This window comes from Oculina patagonica, chromosome 9 (genome assembly GCF_052425735.1).
Source record: "Oculina patagonica isolate OP01 chromosome 9, crgOcupat, whole genome shotgun sequence".
In the NCBI taxonomy this organism is placed as follows: Eukaryota; Metazoa; Cnidaria; class Anthozoa; order Scleractinia; family Oculinidae; genus Oculina; species Oculina patagonica.
The window spans coordinates 29,891,852-29,919,671 of record NC_135766.1 but is presented as its reverse complement, the minus strand read 5'-3'; the positions used below and the strand labels follow the sequence as shown (position 1 = coordinate 29,919,671).

The window sequence follows — 27,820 nt, the reverse complement described above, 5'->3', positions numbered from 1 at the left end:
CAGAGAATGGGGAAAAAACACCCAATCTGTTATCGATTACCGGCTAGTATCAACTTCGTGAATTTTCAGCCCTAACCCTTTCACTCCCTCTTAGACAGTGAAGCAGGGAGGGCAGGGGTGCTGTAGCCACTCCAAACGAAAATTTGGGGGGCCCAGCTCCCCCCACGTTTTGGTGCCGAACATACAGCGAGCGCAGCGTAAAATTGGTTTGTCAAGATATTCTGTCCCGTGAGTGAGTTCAAACATCTTCGAAACTTCCTTAGAAGTCTTCGGGAAAGTTGGTTTCTCTTCGGAAAACTTCGAAAATGATCGTAAACGTTCGTATGGCTCTCGCAACCTCGTTCTCAGGGAAAAGCCCTAGGAACGAGGTTGTGGCTCTCGCACAATAATCTGAGAATCTTCGGTAATCAGAAAACAAAAAGGTTACCCCAAATATGAAAATCTGCCAAATATTTTTGGATCAGTCTTAGCTGAGCCCTCGTTCCAAAACGCTCCACCGCCTCTGTTTTCCTTCGATAATCCGCACTTCACTCGCTAAGATGTCACCATTTGCAGACGTGAAAAGAAAGACAGTACTCCGGATGACAATACCCTCAAAGGAAAAATCATTCACCCCAATACTCTCAACTGGACGGCTGAGTGTTGTCTGAGTGACACTGTAAATTTCGACCAAGAATGTGTTCAAAATTTTTTGGACAGTTGCCAGTTTTTGCGCGCGCGGGCTATTCAGGCTGTCGAAGTGTGTAGAATATTAAAAAATAAGACAATAAGTTACAGAAACCACAATTTTAGTGGCTGGAAAAAAACATATAAGAGAATCGGGTCAAATGTACATGAAAAGTACAAAGCCCAGCGGATGTAAACACAACACATTTCCCGCCGTGGCGAGGAGCCAATCAAAATCTTGGTTCTCTCATATACCACGTGACTCCTTCCATTCCATCACTCAAGACGCTTGCCGCAGTTTGTTTGAGTATCTTTAGATGATGTTTTTGTTAGAAGGTTGTCGTTTGGTTTCTTCTCATGTGTGGACGTTTTGTGATTTCTGTTGAATCATGGCTAGGCCCATAACGGCGGACTTAAGACGCGAAAGCATAGACTTGCTTGGCGTCGGAGGTTCGTTTACTGAAAAACTTTCAACAAGTAATTCTTGTGACGGCGAAACTGTTCCGTTGAGAAGAGTTGGCTTGCAACCGGATCAAGACTCGAAGAAGAGTGAAGAATTCACAATTCAGAATGGACACAAGACTAAAGATGATAAACGAGGGGAATATAGACTTGGAAAGACTTGGGGATTGCGATCAGACGAATATCGAAAAATACAAAACTACTGTTTTCGATTTTTGGAGATGCCAAGAGGTTTCTTTGAAACCGTGTACCATGCTCTTTTGTAAGTATCGTGTATAGTTTTCTTGTTGATCGTAGCTAGTCTCTAGCGTATTAATATTTTATTATAGGAAAGGGAGAAAATGATAAGCTGTTGCGTTTTATTAGGCCGTTTCATCGCGACAACTGACTGTGGGATTTAGCACTTTTTCGGTTGTTATCACTGAGGGAATTAGTGGCTACGATCCTATTCACGAAGGTTATAAATAATTCGTTTGCACGGTTCTGTTTTCATTTTAGCGCGATCGAGTTTTCCCCAGGGTTCTGTAATGTAATATTTCCTTGTTTTGATTTTTTTCGGGTTTCACCGTGTCGAATTTTTACAGTAAACACACAATATAAATCTTGCATAATACGTTTTGAAAGAGCGTGGTTAATTTCTCTTATTGCAATTTGTACGTGCCTTGTGTCAAAAATTTCGGTGCGTTTTATCGCGATAATGTTTTTCAATCAATCCTGGAATTAAACAGTAATTAGATCACTTGGCACTATTCACTTCTTTTCACTCTTAGCTTTTATTTCTCAATAATAAGCATTGCGTGAGAATCAAAGTTCTGTGAATCGCAAAATTAAATTACCGGACGAAGTCTCGAGATTAAAAAGACACAGCAACTATTTTTAATATTTATTTTCACTAATTGGCAGCCTGCGTGTGAAATGCTATTAAACGTTTTTGTAAAAGCAAAACTTTAACCAACTTTTGTTTCTCTTGCAAGGTAATTATTATTATCATCTCCCTTGCTAGGTTATTCGAGTTTGTTTTTGAGTGGGAGTGATTAGTTTTGATAGACCATCGGGAATTTTGCCGAGAACTTTGTTTATTTTCCACTCTAGGGATTAATTCTTGGATCACTTAGACAGTTTTTTTGACATAAACACCAAGTTAATCCTTGATCATCGCTTGCTGTGGGTTATTTTCTAGTACATACTGTAAAAAAAATATTTTTTCCTGTTTCATCATCAATCATTTGGAGGTAACATTACCTTATTTGCTGTTTCTGTATAAGTAGGGTATGATAAATGTACAGAATTTCAATTTGCAGTGTTTTATTTTCAATCAACTCGTGCCTATATAAGTATGCATATTTCACTGGAACCAATATCTTTGTGATCACAGGCCTTTATAATTTTTGCCAAGTTGACATAAATATATTAAATTACGTGCTCTACTATCTGTCAATCATTACATCAGGAGTTTCTTCTGGTAACAAAAATAATGTTCACTGTTGCATAGATTTGTGACAAACATTTGCAGCTTTTTTGTAGAGAATGAATGTTTTTAAGGCAAAAATGAAATTATCAAGAACTTTTATTTGCGATTTTGTATAAAAAAATGTTTTGCGCAATTTGAAATAGTGCTTTTCTTTTAACAGATCTGAAAATTGGATTGCTCAAACGTTTTGGCATGTGACCCTTGCTGTGTGTGTTTGGCAACTAGGAATTAAATAAGATGAAATACAAAAGACTGTTGATACGTAGTTTGAGTAGATTAACGTCAGCAACAGCAATGAATGATTTCTGGCATGAAAAAAATCGATGGAAACATTTGTACTAATGTGAATCTTTGTTTTTTCAGAAGAGAAATTATTTTTTCAGTTTTTTATGAAATGTAGAGATAACAGGTGTCTGAGTGTTCTTAACCATTTGTAACAAAGGTACTGAACCCTGACAACGTTATTTACCAAACAGCTTTGGAAATCTTTGTTTTTCTTGATACTACCTGTTTTCTTCGAAAACTTAAACAAGGTTAAAGTTGATAAACAAACTTGGAAAGCAAAAGAATGAAAATCTTTTTATACTGTGCCAAGTTCATCAGTTCAGGTCATCTCACTAATGGGCCAAATCCTCACTATTAGCAGTGTTAAAATATAAAGGACATTCTAGAAAACAATTCTTTGGAGGCATTTATAAATAATTATATTATTATAAGAAGATATACCAAGCATGCATTGATTTCTGTTATTTCATGGTCAGTCATTCATTTATCACATCCATATTGGTTGTTTTGTTATATTTGTGACATCCAAAATATGCGTTGGTCATATTGACATTGCCATGGTTACCCATCATGGACCCCCTAGTGTTCTTTCACACAAAAGACAAAATCTCAAAAGGTGTTAATGGCGGGTGATTAGAGCTCTAACAAAATTGATATTTGACCCACCACTAAGTCTTTTTAAGAGGACAATATATTTAAAATGTCTGAGTCAACTTTTGAAAATGAGATTTGTCCGTCTCTACAATCATCAGGTTTATGAAAAATGTATATTTGTGACATTTTTGTAACCTGATACATCTATCATATTACAAGTTGTTTTTCTGCTTTGCTTGCCAGCCCTCAACTTTTCAAGAGTGTTTGCCAAATGAGCTTTAATTTATAATTTTTAAAAAAATATATGTCACACCTCACTTTTTGACCATTGGAGAAGACCATGGTTGACTTGATTAACTATCAAACAATGGATTTTAAATTGTTAAGTTTCTAGCAAGAGTTAAGTCTGTGATTACAGCAACAGAACAGAACCATGGTCTTGGCTGTAGTTCAAGGAATCAATTGAATGTGTATCCAACAGTTCAGGGAATATTAAATGAAAATGAATTTTAAGACATGATTTTCATCATAATATTAAATTTATTTGACAGTTTAGTTCAGTTTTAGATCTGGCAAGGAAGTCTACAATTATTGTGCTGCTGACTTGTTATATCTTAAATTCTTGAAAGATGCCTACAGTGGAGGGCAGGGGGCGGAAGTCCGGGAGAAAAGGGGGGGGGGGGGTGGGAAGTGAGATTTCGAAGGTGGCGGAAACTGGAAGAAAACAAGTAATTCGCAGCATTTTTTGTTTAACTTCGCAATAAATATGGAATAAAGAGGAGAGAACATCAACTGCTACGGGAAGGGGTGGGAGGCGGGAGTAAAAGGTACACGAAGCAAGAGTTAAAGGTACAGGAGGCAGGGGGCTGGGAGCCCCCTGTTCCCCTCCACCATACCGAAAAAGCAAAAAAGGTTAATTGTACCGCAGACAAAGTGGCCAGTGCTGTTGCATAGCATTAAGCAACTGGAGTATTGCTACTACGACAGGCGGGATGCTAGTCCATTATGCATCACAGCATTTTGTGAGGCTACCTTCATTTGATAGTTTGTTGGGGGTGGGGTTGGGGTGGGTGGAGAGAGGTCATTTGAAGGTAAAAGGTAAAGGCTGCAGTTAGGCATAGTGGCCCGTCAGGCTGGAGCTTATCCTGGTTTCAGTAGACTAGGAGTATTTCTGTTTATCCCCCCTGGATGGGATGCTAGTCCATGACAGGGTTACCCCCAGTATTAATTCGCTAGCACCCATTTAAACAACTGGTGGAGAGAAACACCCACCCGGGCTCAAAACCTGATCACTCGTTCTGGAGTCTAGTGCACTAAACATTATGCCACAGTGGGGTGGAGAGAGGCACTGTGGAAAAAGTGTCATGAAAAGAACACAACACGACAATGCCAGGCAGATGTTGAACTTTGACCTCTTGATCCAAAGTCCAATGGAATAACCATTAGGCCATAACACCTTATGTAAGTGAAAGAACTATTATCTTACTGATTTCTTTGATTCTTTTTATTTGTAGATTTTTCCTAGTGATTGCAAGTTTAGTATTAACTGTGTTGAGCACAGTACATACAGAAGATAGAAATTATGAAGAAATTTTACAAACACCAATATTAGCAGTGGTGAGTGTAATTCCTTTTTTTTTTTAACAAAAACTTAAACGTCTAATGTTGTAATTAATGATTGCTATAGATAAGCCAGAAGGCTTCAGTCTGAAAATTATATGCCCTTAAAAAGTTACTTAAAAAGTGAATTCAAATACGTATAAATTAATAAATTTGTACAGTAGAACCCCAATTTCTCAAACTCACAGTTTCTCAAAGCTTCTTATTTCTCAAACCAATTTTTATTTCCCTTGTATAGTACTTCTATTCAATTTTACCCCCAATTTCTCGAAGCAAGTTTTGTTTCCCCTAGAGGTTCAAGAAATTGGGATTCTACTGTATACATTTTGAAAAACAAAAATTAGAAAAGAAATAAAACCTTAATTCTACATAATTATATGTTCTAACCATGATACATGATGAATGTGTTTATGTTCAGTCTTTGCATTATGCCTCAGCTTCCACTAGGGACTTCTATGACACTATGGTATTTAACCTTTGTCGTCTCGCACGCTAGTCACTCAACACAACCAGTTTTTTGTGCTCATTTTGCCAATTTCGTTTTCATATTGCAGAATAGCTTCTTTAATGCTCTGGTATTCATGTAATTTTTTTCTTGTTATTGCTTGAATGTAAGTCTTTCATTGCTCGTCTCCAATAAACAGCTGGTCGTATCCTTCCTACATCAGAGTATCTGTTGTTCTCTACTTATTAGAACATAAATGTTTTCTCTGCGAAAATAATTCCATTCATTTGAATGGTTGAGACCCCTTTCTTCTGAGTTCCAAAATTAATGTTACTTCCAGGGCTTGAACTTCTGCAATTTTTAAATTGAATTTTGAATAATTTTAATTAAATAAGGCTCTAACTTTTTTCATCTTTTTCCTTTTGCAGGAGATTATTTTAATAGTTATATTTGTAATAGAATACATTGTTCGACTGTGGTCAGCAGGCTGCCGCAGTGCTTATGTAGGAATAAAAGGAAGATTACGCTTTGCAGTACAACTCTATTCTATAATAGGTACAGTGTGTTCGTTTTTTGTTGTTGTTGTTTTACTGTTCCTGTGTTTAAAATAAGAAAGTAAGTTATTTTACTGTTTAATAAAAGAAGATAAATTATCACCTAGTAGTTTGTTTCAAGCTTATCTTTAAGGAGCCGATTACATGGCGACTTTCAGCCCGGGATGAAATCTGAGCCCAGTTAACCTGGCTGAGATTTCAGCTTTGCTTCGAGAAGTAATATATCAAACACGAGAGGCAGTGTTTCATCGGGATATCCAAACACGGAGAAGAGGGTTGAAATTACGACGCACAGCGGAGTATTTTTGACGAAATTCGAGGTGTTTGGATAGCCGATGAAACACTGTCTCGAGTGTTTGATATATCTTCTCAATCGAAACAAAAACTACGAAGTAAACGGAGAAATAAAATTGTAAAAACGTGAAAACGTGAGCTTAGGGATGCACAGTGATGGTTTTAAAAGGAAGAAAATGGCCACCACGATCATTTTCAGTTTTAAAAGTGTTCAACTCGGGCAGACATTTGCCATGTAATCGCAACAAAATTCCAGCCTGGGCTGAAATTCGCCATGTACATGTAATAGGCCCCTTTTACTATAAAAAAATGTAATAAGCAGATTTTGACAAGAAGTATTGATGGTCTACTTGTTTCATGGAAACATATTACCTCAATTCTTTGGTTTGTTTTTACTGCTACAAAATAACAATTTTGGCTGTGGTTAAAAACTGTTTTTGGCTTCAAATTTATCAAACCGGTTTGATTTTCATTTTCGTTGTTTCAGATTATGATAATGATGATGAGACAAAGGAAGATAAAAAGAAAACTAATTTAAAAGATTTTTTTTAACTAAAAACAATCTTAAAACCACAGCATATACTAATTAATATGTATTAAGTGTACAAGTCATTTATCTGACAATCCTGGTTAAATTGCTGATCTGGAAAACCACATGTTTGGAAAACTTCTGTACAATTGACGTCCTTTATACCCAGAGATAGGCCATCTCTTTCATTTAATTTTTTGTTTCATGAAAGTGCTAAATGATAATATTTTGGCACTAAAACTAATTAATTGTATTCTTGACAGGTGTGAATTTGGTGGCTATATCAATTTTACATGAATATACAGTGTGATTCTGATAAACTCTTTTCAATACAAATGAGTGTTATTTAGTGAGTTTTTTTTATTGGGTTATATCTTGTTGGGTGATCTTTGTCTTTGTCGGCATTTCTTTGATCTCCTCATTAGTATAATCCTATTGAAAATGAATTTTTTAATACTATGGCAAACTGTAAACATAAAACATTTTATTTTAATTAAAGCAACTGAGTATTAAATAATTTGTGGAAAATATAAGAGAAATACATCAAATTTTCAATGAGATTTTTCATTTGAAAAATGAAAATGTTAAACTTACAGGCCTTTGAATGGCAAGACTAACCATGGACTTGACCTTGTTGTAGCAGTTTTTGACAAGTTTTGTTTGTAAAAAATTAATATGGCAATATACTGTAACTGAATTTGGCATTCTCTTTCTGTGATATCACTCATTTGTTACAATAAAAATTTCAAAATGGATTAAATTCCCTTTGCTTGCATGATCATTTCCATCAGCATCTCATGCCAGTTTTGTGTTTCATAGAGTAATAGATTTATGTAGAAATACAGCTTTAAGCATACCTATCTCACTAGCTACACATGTAGTGCAAAGTGTTTTCTAAATAAAAGATGAAAACAGTGACATTGACGTAAATGTCTCTTTTGATACTGTTTGTTTTCTATTCGCAGATATGATAGTTATAGTTTCTTCAATTGTTGCCGTGTCCTTGGCCAGTAATGTTTCCACATCTCCGATTAGGTAATTAAAGACTACCCTTGAAGGGGCTAATTAGACAGTTTGATTTTGCTTATAATTACGTATGCAACACACTTACTTCATGACTACAACACCAATTTCATCATTTTATCAACCTATCACACCCTTATGACAGACATGCATGCATGTAAATGGTCCTAAGCCATGTTGTGGGCCTGTCGTAAGCTTGTCACATGTGAGATAGTTGAACCATGTGAACTGGCCCTTACATACCTGTGTGGAATAATAAGAATGATAGTGTAGGGTTTGACATCTGTTCAGTTCTGTTGCTTTTGCTTTTAAAATCTTCTAGCCTGAGACACATGTCACTACCCGGCCTTCTCAGGCTAAATTTTCCAAGAAAATAAACAGCCACAACATACAATTTCTTCATGCATTAAGTGTTTAAATCGTCTTCATTCATGAAGAGAAACTTGACTGTCAAAAACAGCTTCTTGGATTGAAATTCCAAACCATTTTTAAGCGATGACTATCGCTAAATGCCGGGCAATTCCTTTGGACCTTTTTACGGTTACCCCAACCCGAAGAACACTGGGAACTAGAGACGTGAACAGAGATCTTGAGTATAGCACAACAAGAAATCACCGCGAAGAACACAAAGCAAAATACTCCTGGGAAGTTAGAAAGGACTAATACAAAAATATTATAATTATTTGACAAGTTCTGTGATATTCAGCTGCAGTAAACAGACATTTCTGCAATTGGCCTGTGTAAACAACAATGAGACCTGTTTAGGGTTTAGACCTTGGTCAATCGAAAAGTATCATGTATCATATATCAGGCTAATATACCAGATATCACGCTACAAGCTAAGATAATGCAGCGTTTGTTGAAAAATCATTCAATTCAAAAGTTGTCATCTACTTTTATTATCATACATTAATTTTTGACAAATTTCTTGTTAAGTATTTAAGACACCCCCTGGGAACGTCATTGCTTCTGCATGCATTGCGTGCTGTTTATTAAACTTTAAGATTGAATTCATTTTTTTTTTCTCCTTCAGGTTATTAAGATTTCTTCCTCTACTTCGAGTTCTGAGATTTGACAGACAGGGTGAAACATGGAGACTTCTTGGTTCTGTGATCTATGTTCATCGTCAGGTGTGAAATGAAAGAACATACAGTCAAAACAGCTCATCAAGTGTATCTAGCTATCAAGAGTGAATTAATGAATTCAGTAATGGAAATTTGTTTTCATTCTTTGCTTCAATATTCCATTTTTTGATTGGATGTTTCAATGTTCAAACGGGGAGTCTAATCTAAACTCAAATGTTGATTAAATTCATAGGCCGCATTGAAAAAAAAAGCGTCAAGTAAAGAACAAAGTGATAAGAAAACCCCATGTGTGACACTCGATGGTTGCCTAGTTGCAGCCGAAAGTATACAAATTTTGGCCAAATTCCCACGTGCTTGTCAAATCCAAACAACATTTGAGTTTTGAATTGAGTGGCTGTTTGAACATTGAAATATTCAAATTTTTTAAGAATGGAATTTTGAAGCAAAGAATGAAATCAAATTTCCATTAACAAATTCATTACTTCACCCTTGATAGGAACGCTTGAGCTGTTTTGACTGTAATTCATTTTATTATCAGTGAAGCGAATGTACCGTATTTTCTTGATTAAAGGACGTTTATTTCAAACTTAGCCTGGTAGACCTGGCCTTTATTTGACTTCTGCAGTTTATTTGAGCCTGATGTTCATTTAGCTGGCTAATATACCAACAGCTTCTTTTGTCGGGGGAATAAGTGCCAGCTTGACTCTGTCACACAAATATTGTGATAGCTGCATTAATTAAATAATCAATTAATTAATTTAATTAATTTTAAGTACTGGTAAGTAATTAGTTATAAATTTTATTAATATTTGACATGATTAACTCTTTTAATTTTTCTTTTTGATCTCTTTTCAGGAACTTCTCACAACATTTTACCTTGGTTTTATCAGTTTAATATTTGCATCTTTTGTACTTTATATGGTTGAAAAAGACTCAAATGCTGATTTGGAAAGCTGGCCAAGCTCCTTTTGGTGGGGAATTGTAAGTACTTGCCATACAGTGCAGTTTCTTCCTTCCTGCCTCCCTCCCCTACCTGCTTCCTTGTTTTCTTTCCATCTTACTTCCATCCCTTCTTCCATCTCTGTGGGGCAAGTTTGGGGAGGGGGGGGGGGGTGATCTGCACCACCTCCTGCACCTTTCACTCCCACTTCCCTCCACTTCCTTAGTGGTTGCCACCTCACATTGCTTCCCCCGGGGGAGGGGGGGACTCCTATTTTTAACAAACGGGGATGCTCTTCGGAAATTTTAAAAAGAACCCCTAAAAGAGACCAATCCAGGTGTGGCTCAACATTTTGTTGACCCCTAAAAGATACCAAAAAACTAAGAATAAAATTTATATTTGTATATTTCTCCCTGTGTAACCCTTAACGCGATCATTATTGCCATAAAATATTGGCATTTTGCCGGAACACCCTAAGCAGGACCAAAAATCCGAAATTTACACCCCTAAGCAAGACGACGAGCATCCCTATCACTTTCCCCCCTGGGAGTGCTTCCCTATTTTGCCCAGTTGCTTCTACCGTGAGATCCCAGTTCCCACCCTTTCTTCTGCTACCTCCTGTAGAATTCCTGCCCCCTGTACTACTAGGTTTCCATCCCCTTCCCTCCTCCACCTCTCTCCCCCCTTCCTCTCCTCCTACCTCCCTTCTTTCCTTCCTTGTCTACACATACTAAAATATAGACCTAAGCTCTTCCTAGACTATACACAAAAACAAAAAATCGGTGCATGGTGTTACACCCAAGCAGTGGAATACAATCTTGGACAAAACTAGTTGAAACACATGGATTTCACAAATTTTTTCACAAATTTCCTGACTTGCAAGCAGGTAAATATTTTATCCCCTCACCCCCTTACTAGATGTTGTTTCTTGGGGTTTGTGGTTCAAACCGAACTGTGGTACTTAAATTAGTGGAAATTTGCCAAGTGTTTTAACAGTTGTGTCCAAGATTGTAGCATCCAACCAGGGGAAGTATGTAATAGCACTCTTAGATGTTTCAGAAACCAGAGTTACATGCTGGCAATTGTGGGTCACAAGGCTTATGAAGAGCTACATCAACATGTACCAGTAATAATTATGTTATTTGGTTGCATTGCAGGTCACTCTTACAACAGTTGGTTATGGAGACACTGTGCCAGTGACGTGGTACGGCAAGTGTTGTGCCGCTTTGTTCGCTCTTTGTGGAATCTCATTTTTCGCCCTTCCTGCAGTAAGTGTTTTCTTTTTAGACACCCACTTGTAGAAATAACATTGTGGCCTGTTGTGCTCACGTGAATTTTGCAGTCTGGCTAGTGGATTTTGTCCTTCACTAGCCCAACTGGCAAGTGAAAGTTTTCAGCTTAAATTTTTGAAGAAAATTAATCATGCTTAGAAGGAATTTTTTTTGAGCTAGTAAAAATGACTTTCAGGCTAGTTTGTCCTGGCTGCAGCTTGCCCGGCGAAGGGCAGGCTGGAAAATACAATTTCTTTGCACTCTGTGATGATAACTATAATAAAATAACAATTTAATGATGATAATGATGAGTGATGACGAGGATGTTGTTGATGATGATGATGATGTAAACTTTTATATCAGCACTTATACATTGCTGTCCTAGGCAAGTTGCAATGATAAAATACTAGTTAGAATACCGTAGAATTTCGGTTATAAGCCCTGGGCTTATACAACTTCGTAAGGGTTTCTGGATGGGCTCATAAGCGGAGGGGCTTATATTCGGGAGGGCTTATAAGCGGAAGGAAAAAATGTTTCAAATGAGCCTCGGGAGTGTTGATCGAAATACGATTTTAAGTTAAAAACGCACAAAAAAGCAACATTTAGCCCTGTTCAGTTCTGTCATCCGGTAGAGGGGGGCTTATATTCGGGGGGGCTTATAACCGGATGTATTTTTTTGTTTCCAGGTTGTTGGGCCTATAACCGGGGGGGGGCTTATAACCCGAATTTTACGGTATATAATTAATATACTTACCGGTATTTACTTGTCACAATTTGAAATTAATTTTGAAAAAGTTATTGAACTGCTAATGATAATGATGATGATGATGATTGTGTTTTTAATTATCTGAAATTTCATTTAGCAGGCACAACTCTTTTAAAATGCTTTGTTTTATTTTCTTCATTTTAGGGTATTTTAGGATCAGGATTTGCTTTAAAAGTGACACAACAGCAACGCCAGAAACACTTCCACAGGAGAAGAAGGCCTGCGGCAGTTCTCCTCCAGGTAACAAGAAGGGCATCTTGTCTTAATTATTTGTTCTATAAGGAACCACATTTGCAAGTTGTAAGTATAACACACATAACTTTTTCCTTCTTTATATCAACGGTGACACAAATCATCTGCCGTCACCAAATGATTATTAAGCATTTTTGGTGATTTCCCTTCCTGTGTTGACCCTGAAAAAGGAATACAACTGAACCCTTTTTTCTGGAACATTCATAGGAGAGAAATTAAGAAATGTTTTGTTCCAGAAAATATGCCATACCCCTTCGACAGAAGGTTTTTTGGTTTGAATCCCCCACCCCACAGGAAATTCCAGTTAATTCAGGGCTCGAGACTAACAGTAGCCAACTAGCCAAAGGCTAGTAGAAATGCAGTTTTGGCTAGTAGGTTTTGGACTTTCACTAGCCAAAATGGCTAGTGAAAATTTCAGGCATAATAATTTTATTAGACAGTGCAAAAAAACTTCATTACCGGTTATTATAAAAATCGTCTCTGAGAAAATAGAACTAATATATAGATTTAGGCAAGCCTAAAAGCGGAGCTCCCCAGTTATTTCCCCTTTATAATTTTTTAGACTGATTTTTATATTCATGTTATTTTCTTTATATATGATATCAAGAGAGGATGATGATATGTATCCCTTTTCATCATGAACAACAACACCAAATAAGAGTTAAAAAATTGATCAATCAACAATATCATTAGTAGTCTATGCATAACCTTCTAAAGATATACTCGCAACTCTCAAAGTTAACCAAGAACAAAGAAAGGTTTGCTCTTGAAAATATCCATACCCTCATGATAACTGGTATGTTACAGCTGCACATAGCATACAACTGGTAAGTTTTGCATGTTGCTTGACCCACCCCCCCCCCCCTAAATAGGGGGCCTATACGATGGAATGGTGACGATGACAGTCTTATTATTGCCTAACACCAAAAATAACAGCTTTCTGCTAGCAAACTGGAGTAAAAGGTAGTGGCAAGCAAAATATTGACATTCTGTCATTCTGCACCTTTTTCCTTTATATGAGTCCCTTTGCCCTTTGCCCTTTGCCTTATTACATGTAAACTTAGCAAAAATTCTGGAGAGGCATAAATACTGTTTGTTAGTTCTAAACTCAGGTATAGATTGCTTGGCAAAAAGTTTACCATGCCATTTTACCATGCATTAAGAGATTGATGAAATGTGTATCTCATTATCATAATTACTGTTCTTTGTAGTGTGGGCACTGGGAATTAAATGTTTAGGTAGCAGGATGATTATTTATGTACATGATTGTACCTTATCTGGCTTTATTTCATTAACTTTAAAATTACACCTGTCCTTATAAATAAATTGTATTCTACACACAGTACATGTACATAAGTGTTATTTGTACATGCAATGAAGAATATAATTATAAATATAATAATCTGATTGTTCATTTATCTCTTTCTGTGTCTGCAACTCTGTGGAAATTCTGCTACTCGTGTTGACCCTGAAAAAGGCAAAAAAGACATAAGATTTGTTGATGATCATTCAATGGCATCAAACGAATGTTTATAATTTTAAATTAGCTTAAATTGTTCAGAACACTCTGCAGATTCATAAAAAAGAGAGATATTTTTCCAATTTTTGCCTGGGCCATGATCTAATAAACGCCCGGGGCGTCTATTAAATTTTAGGGGTCATAGGGGAGGCATTAAATAGATATAAGGCGTTAACAAGAGAGAGGTGTTTATTTCACTTTAACTGTAACAACGTCAACAAAACAAATAGGATGCATAGATTACTCGCGGAGTAAGATACAAAACAGAGTTGGTGTGTAGGAGACTAATCTAATCTGCGCTAATGCAAAGCCTAGAGATGTCGTTCATAGTTCGATATGGATGTTTTCATCGTCATCGGGGTCAACCATGTTGGCGTTGTTGGCCTCTTCGATGTCCGAGTCAAGCAAGAAACTAACTATATTGCGTGATTTTACTCTATGGAGCATTTCCTTGGTTTTTTAGATGATTCTTGGAGGGGGGCGTTTACTAGACACGGGGCGTTCATAAGAGGGGGGCGTCCAATACAAACTTTACACTTCAGGGGAGGCGTTTATTAGATACAAGGCATTTATTTGAGAGTGGGCGTTTACTAGATCATTTACGGTATGTTCAGAACCAAAAAAATCCTTTGACCTACTGAAAGCATAAATAGTGCTATCAATAAGACCTGCCACATGAATGAGCTTTAGTGGGTGTTTTGGGGTGAATCACTGGCTAAAATTCATGATTTCCCTATTAAATGAGGTGTCTTAAGACTCTTATATTGCTCTCTGACAGGTGCTGTTGAAAGCACTGTGATTAATTGCACGAAAGCTTACATATTCTCCCCTTTCTTAGCGATGTAGCTAAGAAAACACTACGCTGGCTCATCAACAAGCCCAACTGGCTTTTCTGGCCTTAGCAGCTCTAGAAGTTTACTAACTCTTTGTTTTCATGTGAAATTTCAGCTGAGTTAAAATTCTATTTCTATATTCGCCTAGTACCACAACAAGACAATTTATGTCAAGTTAGGGTTTGAGCTTACATGTAGATATTAAGGTTAGCTATTAACAAGCGGAATTTGAACAGGTCAATTTGCACTTCTCCCACAAAATAATTACAAGTATTCCAGTAAATTGTTGGGTTTTTTGCCCTCCTATCCCTCCCCCATCCCCTCTTTTCTTGAACAATGAAAACATTACATTTTGTATGTATATTTACATGTGCTGTTACATGTAAATTGTGTATATTAAATTCCTCAATAGAACCACGATTTTAAGGAAACATAAACTTACCAAGCAGTTGAAACACCTATCATTTCTTAAACCCCAAAATTTTACACTTAAAAAACAAGTTTCATGCACTAATGTAGATTCACAAAAACTAAACTCTGTCACAGAGCATTTAGAGAAATAAAGGTATATATAAACTGACACTAATTTCTAATGCTTACCTTCATCATCACAGACATTAACTGCACCCCTTGAATTCCTGTTTTCCCTCACTAAAAACAAAATGTACACCATATCAAAAACCCATAAAAGGTATGGAAATCCTAATATAGCAAGTTTTAGAAATGCAACAGATTTGCTTAATATATAAAATTAATGATAAACTCAAACTGCCTCTTACAACCTCCATTAAAATACCTGTCACTCAATTAACCTCATAAACCTTGATGTACATTTAAATGTACATGTATTTTAAATTTGCTTAAATGATATTCTCCTCATTGCAGACAGGCCCTTTTTAAACTTTTTTTTTTTATTTCAGGGTCAAAAACACAAATTTGCAAATGCACATGTAAATTTTGATCTTGTAGTGTAACTGGAAATTTGCTCTTTCCAACGTTTTAAAGTGCTGTGTTCCTCCTACTTCGGTGATTTAATTACAGGATAAACAAATTTATCGCAGTAGATGCTATCTGCTTTGAATACAACTCGTGTTGACAAAACGAATTTCAATAAGGTTGTATGCCCTTGTTCTGCTGACATACCGGTTACACGAACGACTGAGTGCTATTACATTGAATGCTTGTTAATCTAAATAACAGAAACTTTTCTAATCTGTTAAAAAAGGAACATCAAAAATACATAAGCTTAGCTTACCTTGGTTTCGTAAAGGGATTTTGTCTTTGACCGTCTTTGCTTTAAACTCGACAAGTAGCTTGGAAGATTTACGTCCATTTCGATCGGTCACAATCTGTTTTTCTTTGGCTGCTATCCCGGGATAAAGGAGGAATACGTCCAGAAATAATTTATCTGTAATAAACTGTCGTGTGCTTTTCAATTGCGGAGACTCTCGGTGATCGTGAACTCATTCGTACGCTTGGTAAATCGGCATATTGTGAGTTTGTTTCCTGCCTTTTGACTCTGAACCATATTAAAAATTCTGCTGTTAACCTTGCCGTTTCACGAAAGTTTAGGTATAAACCAGAATGGCCACAACCCACAAGTTCCTTTGTGAAATTCTGTTCGCCACAAGTTCAAAATAAGCTTGATAAGCTTATAAATTTCATTTAGCCGAGCCGACAGCAACGAGCGCACTTCCCCAATTTCACTTTCCGCTTCATGTAATTCAAGAGGAAGAGCAAATGACCACAGAAAAGTACTTGCGCCCGCGATTCAATGGTGAAAAGTCACTTGGTCAGCGGTCAACTTCAAAAAAACATTCGACCTCGATGTGTTCTATATCTGAGCCCGCGATATGGTCATGTGATACTGGTCAGCAGAAAGCTTGTTTTGACAGCTGTCAATTCACCATAACATTGATTCCCAATAACAAAATGTAAGTCGTTGGACAGCCGTTGACATCACAAGAGGATGGCATGCATTGTCTCCCCTCTGGTCAGGATTGCATTGGCACTCCCCTCCCCCTCCCCGAGAGTCTGTACGGACGTTCGCTCGTACGCTGACGTCATAACCAATTTTTTTCGGCTTGATGGCTTACCAAAAATTCTAAGGAATGGGGCTACGCTCTGGGAGCTCCGCTAACAAGCAAACTGTTAACGTAATAAAAGCATCATTAGTATTTGACACAACGGGCATGTTATGGATACCCGAGGGTTTATAACTGCGGTTAGAAGCTGAAAGAGGGAGGTAAAAAAACAGACAAAAAAAACACGATAAAAACTTCCGATAAAGATGAACACCTGATGAAGTTGTGTGTACACGCCTAGATGGTTTGAGATTTTTTGTATAATTGAAATGTTAAAATATGTCCCCTTTCATTCCCCCCCCCCCCCCCTCCATGGTAAAAAAAAAAAAAAACCCGAAGCTACCGGTACTCCCTCGTTTGCGCTTCGCGCTCGAACTTCCCTTCTCCCTCCCCTTCAGACGCCGGCCACGCAGGCTACCGGTATACTTGAAAATTCTGGCTAGTAGAAAATAAGTTTTGCCTAGTGGAATCAAAGCTGTCACTAGCCGGTTGGCTAGTTAGCAAAAAAGTTAGTCTTGAACCCTGTAATTAAGCTCCATACTTTCCTTCAAAGTTTTTGGCTTTGGCGACCCCTCGGAATTTCTAATGACCTTCCATGGGTTGGGTTTGGATATTTTCTGGAACAGCATAATTTGAGAAATTGGGGGTAAAATTTACTGCTAAACTTGGTTCAGTTCAAGAAATTGAGGGTTCGATTATAAGCGGGGAAGCTTATAACCAGAATTGTACAGTATTTCTTTCTTAGGCACTTTAATATTAATGCTTCCTTATACTTTTGTTTTGCATCAACTTTTCTGAAGTCTTACTGGCGTCTTTTCTGTGCTGATCTTGACTCCAAGTCAGTGGCAACATGGCTGCCGTCAATCTACTACAATCGTCAACAACACTTGTTAAAAGCCGTGATGGAGAAAACAGGGACGACAGGTACGACACAGGACGATGACGGTCTGTCCGATTCACAGCGTAAAAGGAAACGCTCAATTTGGTCGAAGCAGAAGGGTGTGAGGCGGGGATCGTATGACGTTGTGCAAAGCAGTAGATCAGATTCACTTTTGACAGGCATTATTGACAGAAAACGGGCCGCTAGCACCTGCACATTAGATCATGAATTTTTTGGTGAGATTTTTGACGATAAGTTAGTAACTTTAAAATCATCACCATAGGAGACATTATTCACTATTACATTTATTGGTTTTTGAGAAATCTAACATCAGCACATAGCATAGAATCATGTTTAACTCTTTTGAACACCACTGATTGGAATAGTTATTTATCCAGCAAAGAGCATTATTCATCTTTAAAACAACCAAGGCTTTGTGTTGAAAGAGTTAACACATGATTGTAACAACAGCAATTAACAATTACCATGTTGATGTTAATTATATCTCACTTTGTTTTGTTTACTTTTCTTTTGTTAGTAACAATGCACCACTGGTGAATAGCACTTGCACATCTTTGGTATTTGCAAGGAGTAACAGTGAAAACAAAATTATTGTTATACTGTATAAGCACCACTAACTTGCACAAGAGTTTGGCATTTATTATTGTTCAGTTGGAAATTGCACCAATAACGGCCGGGGCTCAGCAAAGCTGGGGAAAAGTCGAGAAAAATTGTTAAGTTCCTAGAAAAGCCAGAAACTTTTTGCACCTGGTCAGGAAGATTTTAGATAAAAAAATTTCTTGTTGAAGCCCAGGTTTACATGCCTTACATGCCCTAATAAACCTATTTCTGGGTTTGTGCATTATATGGTTTGCAAATTATAATTGAAGAGGTGTGTGGTTTTGCATGTTCATGGAACATTTTCATTCATTCTCATCCTCACAATCAATTCGCCATCCTCACTTCTGGACTTAAAATGGTTCCTGCATTTTGAGGAACTGTTCTTCAAACCTGAATCAATATTGATGGGCTTCACGATCTAGGCAGGTTTGTGGGTTCCTACATCTCCTGCACAGGGTTTTTGGGAATGGGGAGAAGTGAAACATGATCGCCCCTAAAAATGACTGTGTGGGAGGCTATACTAGTAAGCTCCTTGAATTGTGGTAATAATAGGCGACGGAGTTCATTTAAAACCTGGGAAATCACAAGGTGCAATTTGATCGGGAAAAAAAAGAATTGTTATCAATGACAAAATTATATTGTTCATGTTAAATATTTTGAGCGGGGCTCAAAATTTGATTACCAATTAATTTGATTGTCAGTTTATGATTTATGCTGATTATACTGTTTACAATTTTTCTGTCAGATAATTAGTACCATTAGTCACTGTGAATGAATTTAATGTGTTGTTACTTTCTGTTCATGTATTAATCATCATTGTGTTGCTTGATTTAAGGTTACTGACTTCTAAAAAGATGTCAGTATTTTATGGTTCTTTGCCACTAAATAATTTGTAAAAAAATTTCTTACTAAAAACAAGCTAAAACTTGATAATAGCTTTCTTCAAACCTTAAGAAACTGGTGACGTTCAAAACTCTTGTTGACTGGAAGGCAAACAACAAATGTGATGCAAATGCAAATAATCCACTAAGTTCCAATGACGATGGTTGAGCGTTTCCCTATTTTAAAAAATTAAGATCAAGTTGTGTCAAAAAGATGTTAATGATGCTGACATACATTTATAAGCATCAATCTTTTACAGCAAGGCGCCCAAAAGGTGACCACTTTTAATTTATTCACATCTTCAGTGCGATTTAATCCAATCAAAGTCAACTAGAACCTGTCCTTGGCTTCTGATTGATGGTGGTTGCGGATGTGAATTATAAAGGTGGTCACACTTTGGGGCTGCTGTAAACACTTTTAAAACTACTTTAATTAAATGAACACTGTATTTCCTTGAGTAAGATTCCTTTCTCTAATTATTGTGCCTCTACTGTAGATGCATAAATTTGAAAATATAAACCAAGCTCTTCCCTTCTTCTCTTCCCCACAAAATTTCCACATAAAGTAAAAAAAGGTCAACAACTAAATTTAATTACACAAGTTGACAAGTAAAAACATGAGATTTTTGACATACCGTATTTTCTTCAATAAACCCCGGGTCTCGAATAAATGTCGGGTTTCCAAGGAAGAGTTGGAAATAACACCCTCAAGAATTTATTTAAGGGCTAAAAAGCTGTAGTTGTAATGGAAATATGTAAGTCTGTCAAAAATAATGTATGAAAGCCTTGTTTAATAAACTCTGGGCTGGAATAAATTGCAGGAGTCAAATAACACTCTTAAACCTGAAGTTTTAAATCAAAATCTTTTTCTTAGCTTAAATAAAGGTAATTTGTTATTTTAAGAAGGTTGTTCTTGATTTAAGGTGACCGTTTTTTATTTAAGAATTTGCTAAGACAAAGGTCCTTAATTCGCGATTTGTTTTGAGAAATTTGTTCTTAAAATAAGACTGATTTCTAGTTTAAGAGTGTAAACGCCGGGTTCACCAGGCCAAGTTTGAAATAAACGCTGGGGGTGTTTAATCAAGAAAATACGGTAAAATAGCCTTAGTTGAGGAAGTACAGTGTTATAAACTTGCGGCTAAATTGTAAATACATAAGACAATTGTGTCTTTAGCAGATGGTCGCCCTAAATATGGCTCATGCAGTACTAGTCATGATGCACTTGTGACGATGTTCTCAGCCCATAATATTCACTGTTCTATTGTGCACCCAAGAAAACGAGCTAATTCAGCCTCGCTTTGGGGCGGTAAGTGAGAGATGGTGACAGTTAAACTCGGAGGTTCTAAATTAAACTTGACTTGATTATACACAAAAGAAAGTAATTAGGGAAATGGTCAAAACTATTGTACTCAGACAGGACCCACCAGTCTGCAAAAAGACAGGTGGTCTCTTCATGTACCGCCCTTTCCCCACCTTAAAAGATGGTGTCTTGTTTGTATAGCCCCCACTCTATCAGGAGTAAAAACTGAGAAAAAGATTCAAACCTCCTTGTGCCATTTCTCTTGCAATGCAAGCATCATGCACACCGAATAATTATGAAAGTCTCAACTGTAATTTTGAGGCCAAAAATCAGACAGGTGGTGTCTTGCATAGCCCCCCTACCCCTACACAAGGTGGGTCCTTGTCGAGTACACTTGTTATGACCACTTCCCTTAAAATTTAATGTCAATAAATAAATATAAGTAAATGCCTAATAATCAACCTTAGCTAACATTAAATTTAACAACATTAAATTTACTGCAATTTCACGTCCTTAATTTATCTTTCACTTACGGAGTTAAATTTTGTGTCAACATTCGTTGCTTATTTTGAGTGTAATATTTGCTTAATGTATTGTTTTTTAAATCTGTATTTTAATGGTAAACCAATCAAATAACAAGCTTAAAAAACATAAAAGCAATTAAAAAATCAATCTATCAAATGTAGCTTAAAAGTTCTCACTGCTAAGTAAGCATGCATGCTTTATTGTGTATGCACAATCACTGCACAAAGCACAATAGCTAGTTTGTAAGTGAATGTTCATTGAATACATTTAAATTATACAGTAGATAGCGTAAAGGGGAATTCTGTTGATAAAAACAACAAGTAATTTCTGGAGCCTGAGTAAAAAAACTTTCTTCATGCGCACTAACTTCTTTTCCCGCTCGACAACGGAAATTCAATCCCAAAAATTCCGTACTGACGACGTACTCTACATAGATCCGTGTAGTCCCTGTGATTGGTTGTTGGTTGCATCAACCAATCAGAGATAGCACGGATCTCTGACGAGTACGTCATCACTTTGGAATTTTTCGGGTCAAACTGAACGGGAGAGAATTAAGTGCATGAATTGAATTTAAACTTCATGTTTACCAAAACTGTGTTGAAGGGTTTATTGTTTTTTGCGTATGATAGACTAACATATCTTCTGTGTTAATTACACAAAATGACACTGTTGACAACATTTTTTTAAGTTTTTTTTTTGTTTATAGTACTAACATATCTTCTGTTGCCTTATTGCAGATGAAAATGCACTGTTAGCTTTACAACAAGATGGAGAGAGACCTTGCATTGCGTAAGTCATGATTGTTTATCAACGAAAACAATAAATAACGTTAGTTTCGTTGTGTGGTGTTTTTGAGAACAATCCTTTTTGGTACTCATTGTGTCACTGCTTGTATTTCACAGGTTGACGAATGCTCAAAAGCTGGCCATTCGTCTTATTCGTATTTTAAAGCTCAGAGTAGCAATTAGAAAATTCAAGGTAAGAGAAAGTTTAGGGCTCTTTTGCCAAATATCGTTGCATGACTGATTTTGGTTGACCTGTCCAATAACAAAAGGGAAGCCTCGAGCCAAGTGGCCTATACTTGCCGGAGCTTATCCCCAATTCTGTAGCATTAAACAGCTAGGAATATTTCTATTCGCCCCTAAATGTGATGCTAGTCCATCGCAGGGTAACCCCCAGCATTGTGACTCCAAAACCCATTCATACACCTAGGTGTGGTGAGGCGCTATGAGAGTTAAGTGTCTTGCCCAAGAATACAACACAATGACCCCGGCCAGGCTCGAAGCCGGACTGCTTAACCCGGAGTCCAGCGCGCTAACTATTAAGCCACAGCGCCTCTCGCCTGTCAAATGCAGATTCATTAATTCCCCGTATTGTATTCTTTATAAACATTCCAACAATCCAAAAAACATTCTGAAAGGTCCTGGAACTTAAACTTACCGTACCGTAATTGTGTTTGTAGGAGGCGAGAAGACCTTATGATGTTAAAGATGTGATAGAGCAGTACTCTACTGGACATGTAGAAATGTTAGCGAGAGTGAAAAATCTACAGGCCAAGTAAGTAACCATGCAGTTATGTTATGTAGTGTACAGAGGAAGCCACATCAGCTCTTGCTTGTTTTCGTGCAGGTCCTCTATCCAAGTCGAATTGGAATTTGAAAATGTTAGGGATTTTAGCCAAAGTTAGGTATAGGAAATGACCATTAAATTCGTTGAAATATATAAAATAACCCCTTAAATCAGTGAAGTAATATTTAAATAACACACCAAATGCAAAAGAATGATGGTCAAAAGTGTCGAAGATTGAAATGGATTGTGGTATGTGTTTTTTTAAATATGGTCCGGCGGAACAGTTTTCAAAGTAAATCTTGTCTGCTTGTAAATTTAAATTATAACACCCAAGAGACACATTTGGCTCAATGAAGCTGTGGTTTTGTTATTTAGAATCATATAATTAATTTCTCTGTAAACATTTAGTTTCACAGCGAATATTTGGCAAAATATAATAACATAAAATTAACTTAGCCGTGACACAGTCCCTTTAATTAGGAAGAAGGAAAACTAGAGAACCCGGAGAAAAACCCTCGGAGCAACCCAGGGCACATTAATTAGTGGATTACTGGGAGGCGAGGGCTTTCACCACTGAACCATCCCTGCTCCCGACTGAATTTGAGCTGGAATGATCTGCTAGACCCATTTTCTTCCCTTGAGTCTACTGTTGCTCTCAGACGGCAAGGCCTTTGCGCGGGGAAAGGTTCAAAGGGCCCGCCTTCTAAGGAGACAGGTAGTTCTGGGGACGAGCCTAATGGTGCTAGACTCATTAAACAGACGTATCTCGCCGTACATTCATTTCCATACCCCCACTCCAAAGACCTTTGAGAATCGATCCCAAGATTTCCCTACTGATGACGTAATTGTACAGCGTGCGCAGAGTCTCTGATTGGCAGCTACAGGTTCGCGGGAAAACGTAACTGGCTGCTGACCAATCAAAGACACTTACAGTGAGAATTCCAACGAGGAAGAAAATTCCAAGAGAAATAACAAGAGGAAATGTTATTAATACTTTTTTTGTTTATTTTAGGATGGACAAAGTTTTTAATAACATGGTAGAGGGAGGAGGTAGGTTAACGATGTTACGCTAATTTCAACTGATTTTTTGCTGTTTAAAATTTTTAAAAACTGCAATTTCATGTTGACTTCACGGCAATGTGAAAATTCAAAACGCCGTGAATCCACCGGTAGTTAACCTTTTTGAAATCCCAGAAAATATGCCGGTCAAGAGGCTTTCTCGAGCGGGCAAGATAAGGTTATCCTTGCATTGTGATTGGCTACTCGAGTGGGCAAGATGAGCCTACCTTACCCGCTCGGAATTGCCTGCGATTTTCCCGCAAATTTGTTGTTGCCGCCGTTGTTGCCATAAAATAAATCCTTTATTGACCAAGCGTAAGGTCAAGATGGCGGGATATTGGCCTCTTACTTTTTCTGCGTGTTTACGAACCTCGATTTTGTCTCGGTCCATAAAGACGCAAAAAAGAACGAGGCCATTATCCCGCCATTGTGACCTCACGCTTGGTCAATTACCCTGTATCTGAACTTTAAATCAACAGAATTCGCCGGATCCTTGAGTTAATTCTTTTTTTTTTCAGATGATGAAAACGCGGGAAAGCAAGGTCTAACCAAACGACTTACCCGAGTGGAACATCAGGTAAACTGACACAAGAATTGACAGAATATCCTTCATAAAAAAAGTCCACAAAATGGATACTATTATCACTTGTAAACTTCTATGTTTTATTATCCAATCAAATAATATTGCCAGCACTTGCGACTACCCTAAATGCTGTTCCCAAGTAAGGCAGGGCGAAAAAAGAAGCGGCGAGTGAAAATCGTCTAGTGCCTGGCCTCAGCTCGCTTCGCTGGCCCCTCTCGGCTCCCTTCCCTTGCCAATTTATTTTTCACCCTACTCCACTTGGGAGCCTGTTCGCAGGGTACCAATGAGGTCCAATCAGAGACGCTGCACGGATCTCTATAGAGCCACGTTATCGTATGGAATTTTTAGGTCTAAGGCTTCCCTCGAGCGGGGAAACGAGTTTACCGCGGTCATTGAGACGTCTGTTTATCAATCACGATTTTTAATTTTTCAGGTGACCATAATTGATTCCAAGCTGGAGTTGGTGCTGCAGATGCTACAGAACATTCAGAATACCCGAGGCTCTCCATCAGGAGGCAGCCACCCGTATGACTTGCATTTCCGTAGTAATGGCGACGGCGTGTCTTCCAGGCGTTCCTCCGTTTCACGCGCCCATTCCGATCCATTAGATATGAGGACGCAAACGAGCTCGGAACCGCACAGGATTAGTACTCACGTGATGCGGTCCCCAGATATTCCTTGCGTGACTCTCAGCGATCCAGAATCGTTCCAAAGCTCAGGCTCAAGGCCCACGTCGCTGAGTTCTGTGCATTCGCAGTCATTACACGGGAGCGTTTCTGGTGGCGATCAACACCAAAATATGGACCATTTAGATGGCGTTTACTTGAGTGAAACGGGCGCTCTCAACGCACCGTTAATGTCACGCAATCTTGTCACGGATAAGAGACAGTTGTCCGACGTGACGGAAGAGAGTCTTGGTGATTCTAAAGAAAATGTAGGCGGATTGACGCCCCCCGGACCAATATCTCAACAGAACTCTACCACGTCTGATACTGAGCCTGGTCCGGGGGGTGCAGATAGCTCCGCGAATGAGCAAAAAGTTGATGAACCAGTGTGGGAAAAACGAGAAACAGGTTCATCAGAGTCTCGACGGCGAAAGCGAAGTTTACTAAATTTAGGAGAAACAGAAACAAAGTCACCCGACGATAAAGAGGCTTCGGACGCAAATATTCCTTCCGATACAGGTGAAGAAAAAGAGGCGGACGAGTGGAATATTGCAGAACGGTACACAGGGACACCAGAGCGAAGGGACTCCATTAGTGGAGAAAGGAGCAGTTTGCCAAGGGGCGCTCATGGACAGTCTGATGATGAGCCTTCCTCTCATGCCGTTCAAGAGGGACATTTTGATTCATCAGTTAGGTCTGCGCCGACAAGGATGTCGGCGAAGCGTCGCCCGCTGGTAAAATCGAATCCCGTTGAAGTCTAGAGTCTGTTCGACAACAAAACACCAAAAAATGGCCACAATAAGGGGGTGATCATGGAGTGATCTCGATCAGATTAAATGAATGACGTCTCCCAGCGTTTCTTATCGAGGAATTACTTCGCTAATTTCAGGCGCCCAGTCCATTCTGGAAGAGGTACTGGAAGAGTTTCTGATTGTCCAATAAGAAATTGCACGAGCCCCACGGGAGCTCTTACATTAAAACTGTTACTTAGCAACATCTTTGCCGAAAACCGCGGGCTTAATAATTATATGAGTGGTACTCGTTTCAAATGCCTGCTTTTGGCGCGAAAAAGGTTGAAAAACTAAAGAGAGTAAGAACCAATTTCTTCTCTCAATATCTACTCACATTTTTGTGTAGGGAAAGAAACCGCTCTTGTCTAGTCTTACTCTTATTAAATTGCAAGAAAATGAATTCCGCTGAAAATCTAGCATTGCTATGACGCGCAACAAGTGAAAAGTTGCTTGCAAACAAATTTTACTTCTAAAGAAAACTCAAAGTAATAGTAGTGACTTCAAAGCACCACAAGAAATCTTCTTGATGAAAGATTTCACAGAAGCTGGACTCCATAAGTGGTGTAAATCGTAATAATACTTAACGCTTCATTTAGGTGTTGATTTTTTGGCGCAAATTGCATGTGGATAGCATTGTTTTTCGCTAACAAAATATCGCCTTAAACGACTTTATATGGCTGAGATCGTTTTGTAGGACAGAAATGAAAGCTCAATGTTATCGCTTGAGTCCGCACTAAAGTTGAGTTAAAGGGACTGTGTCACGGCTCCATACGTTTTGTCAAATACCCGCCCTAAACCTAAATGTTTGCAAAGAAGTTACTTCTGTGGATCTAAATGACAAAACCATAGCTTCATTACTACCAAATGTGTTTCCCGGGCGTTATAATTTAGTTACAAGCAAACAAAATTAACTTTGAAAACTGTTCAGCCCAAATGTAATTCAACAAGCAGCTATTTCAAAAAGAAATAGTGTTTCGTTTCCAGATTGCGGAAGGGTGAGAATAGTGTAACACTAAGGAGAGATGGGTTTGTGGTTTACTTTAATTTGGAGAAGGTCCTAGTGTATGTTGAATTTGCCGAATTTATGCACGAGTGAAGAATGAAAAGAAGAACTTCATATTCAGTTTAACACCTACTGTCCATTTTATGTAAAGGAGACATAAACTACGTCCTGATGCAGTTTGGCTTTCAAGAGTTCAAGTAACACAAAATATTTCTCTTAATAGAAATAGCATGTGTCTTTCTCTCCAAATTAAGTTAGTGAAAGAAGCTTGTCTTTATCGTTTTTACTCATCCAGTGAAAATTAAAATGATTGTTTTTATTTCTGCAGAACACTTTTTGCTTAAAAATGGCACCTGATAGCATAACTTTGAATGTTACATGAATGGAAAAATAACTTACAGAAAATATTTAAATATATTCCTATCAATGTGGGGGAATGGTTTATTTTTTAAAACAAACAATCCTAAAACAAATCAGTCCCATAAATAAAGTGTTTTGTGACTACTGATCTCTGATAAAATGCAAAACAACACTTTAATCGTAGATTAAATTATTACCTTTTGACAAAAAGCTTGAGGTATATACTTCTCTGAGCTGATCACATGTTCAAATCAAATAAATGCCAAATTCAAGACAAACCATAACCCCGGTCGACAAGAACAGAGATAAGCACACTGTTTCGAAGCCATTTCTTCAAAATCAAATGCCTGTTGTCACTTTACAAAGACACGTAAACAACCAGGGCAAATTAATGTAAAAAAGCTACCATACACAGATTTTTAACCGGGATTTTTAATTAAGCAAAATTCAAGTTTAAAGAAAGTTTTATGTTATATGTTATATGTAGTCATACCAGGATTGTATTTTGGTCGATCCGCGCTGCACGCTCTCCCGGCAAATATAAAATTATCTCCACAGAATAATTATTATTCAAAGATGCGCGCGCTGCCCATATATGGTCAAAAGTTAACGATATCTGTCATCCGTACATAACAATATCCTGCGGTATACGTAGGTTGCGAAGAATCGTCCGAAATTTTGTAAAGCGCTGCATAATTACCGTTTTTCTTTCTGCAAAATGTGTTTCTTGACAATTTGTCGAATAATAAAACAATATCCTGCTAATCTTGCGGATATCGTCTGATTGCCACTCGGCCTACGGCCTCGTCGGCTAAGTATCAGGCGAATCCGCCGATCGCAGGATAATTGTTAATGAGCTAATAAGAACAGCCAAGTTGCTTCTGTTGTCA

General features: G+C 37.7%; 1 protein-coding gene and 1 long non-coding RNA gene across 3 annotated transcripts; one reads left to right on the top strand and one right to left on the bottom strand.

Annotated features, from left to right (window-relative positions):
• The first annotated feature begins 847 nt into the window (after window positions 1–847).
• Window positions 848–26,506, top strand: LOC144664654 (potassium voltage-gated channel subfamily KQT member 1-like). Of its 2 annotated transcripts, none has more exons than XM_078525827.1 (15): window positions 848–1,390; window positions 4,993–5,095; window positions 5,972–6,098; window positions 7,886–7,955; window positions 8,977–9,073; window positions 9,884–10,009; window positions 11,126–11,236; window positions 12,150–12,245; window positions 17,494–17,809; window positions 21,638–21,689; window positions 21,803–21,878; window positions 22,363–22,457; window positions 23,482–23,519; window positions 24,047–24,105; window positions 24,545–26,506. In XM_078525827.1, exons 1-15 carry the CDS (start codon window positions 1,056–1,058, stop codon window positions 25,535–25,537), a joined length of 2,694 nt encoding a protein of 897 aa, XP_078381953.1. In that variant the 5' UTR covers window positions 848–1,055; the 3' UTR covers window positions 25,538–26,506. The 2 variants fall into 2 exon arrangements, with proteins under 2 accessions (XP_078381953.1, XP_078381954.1); XM_078525828.1 differs by having other exon boundaries at window positions 850–1,390; window positions 17,494–17,617.
• Window positions 13,658–15,995, bottom strand: LOC144664864 (uncharacterized). The gene is made up of 3 exons (XR_013572874.1): window positions 15,865–15,995; window positions 15,210–15,260; window positions 13,658–13,725 (listed from the first exon to the last, which is right to left on the bottom strand). It is a non-coding gene; the product is annotated as an uncharacterized LOC144664864 (long non-coding RNA).
• Window positions 26,507–27,820: the final 1,314 nt, after the last annotated feature.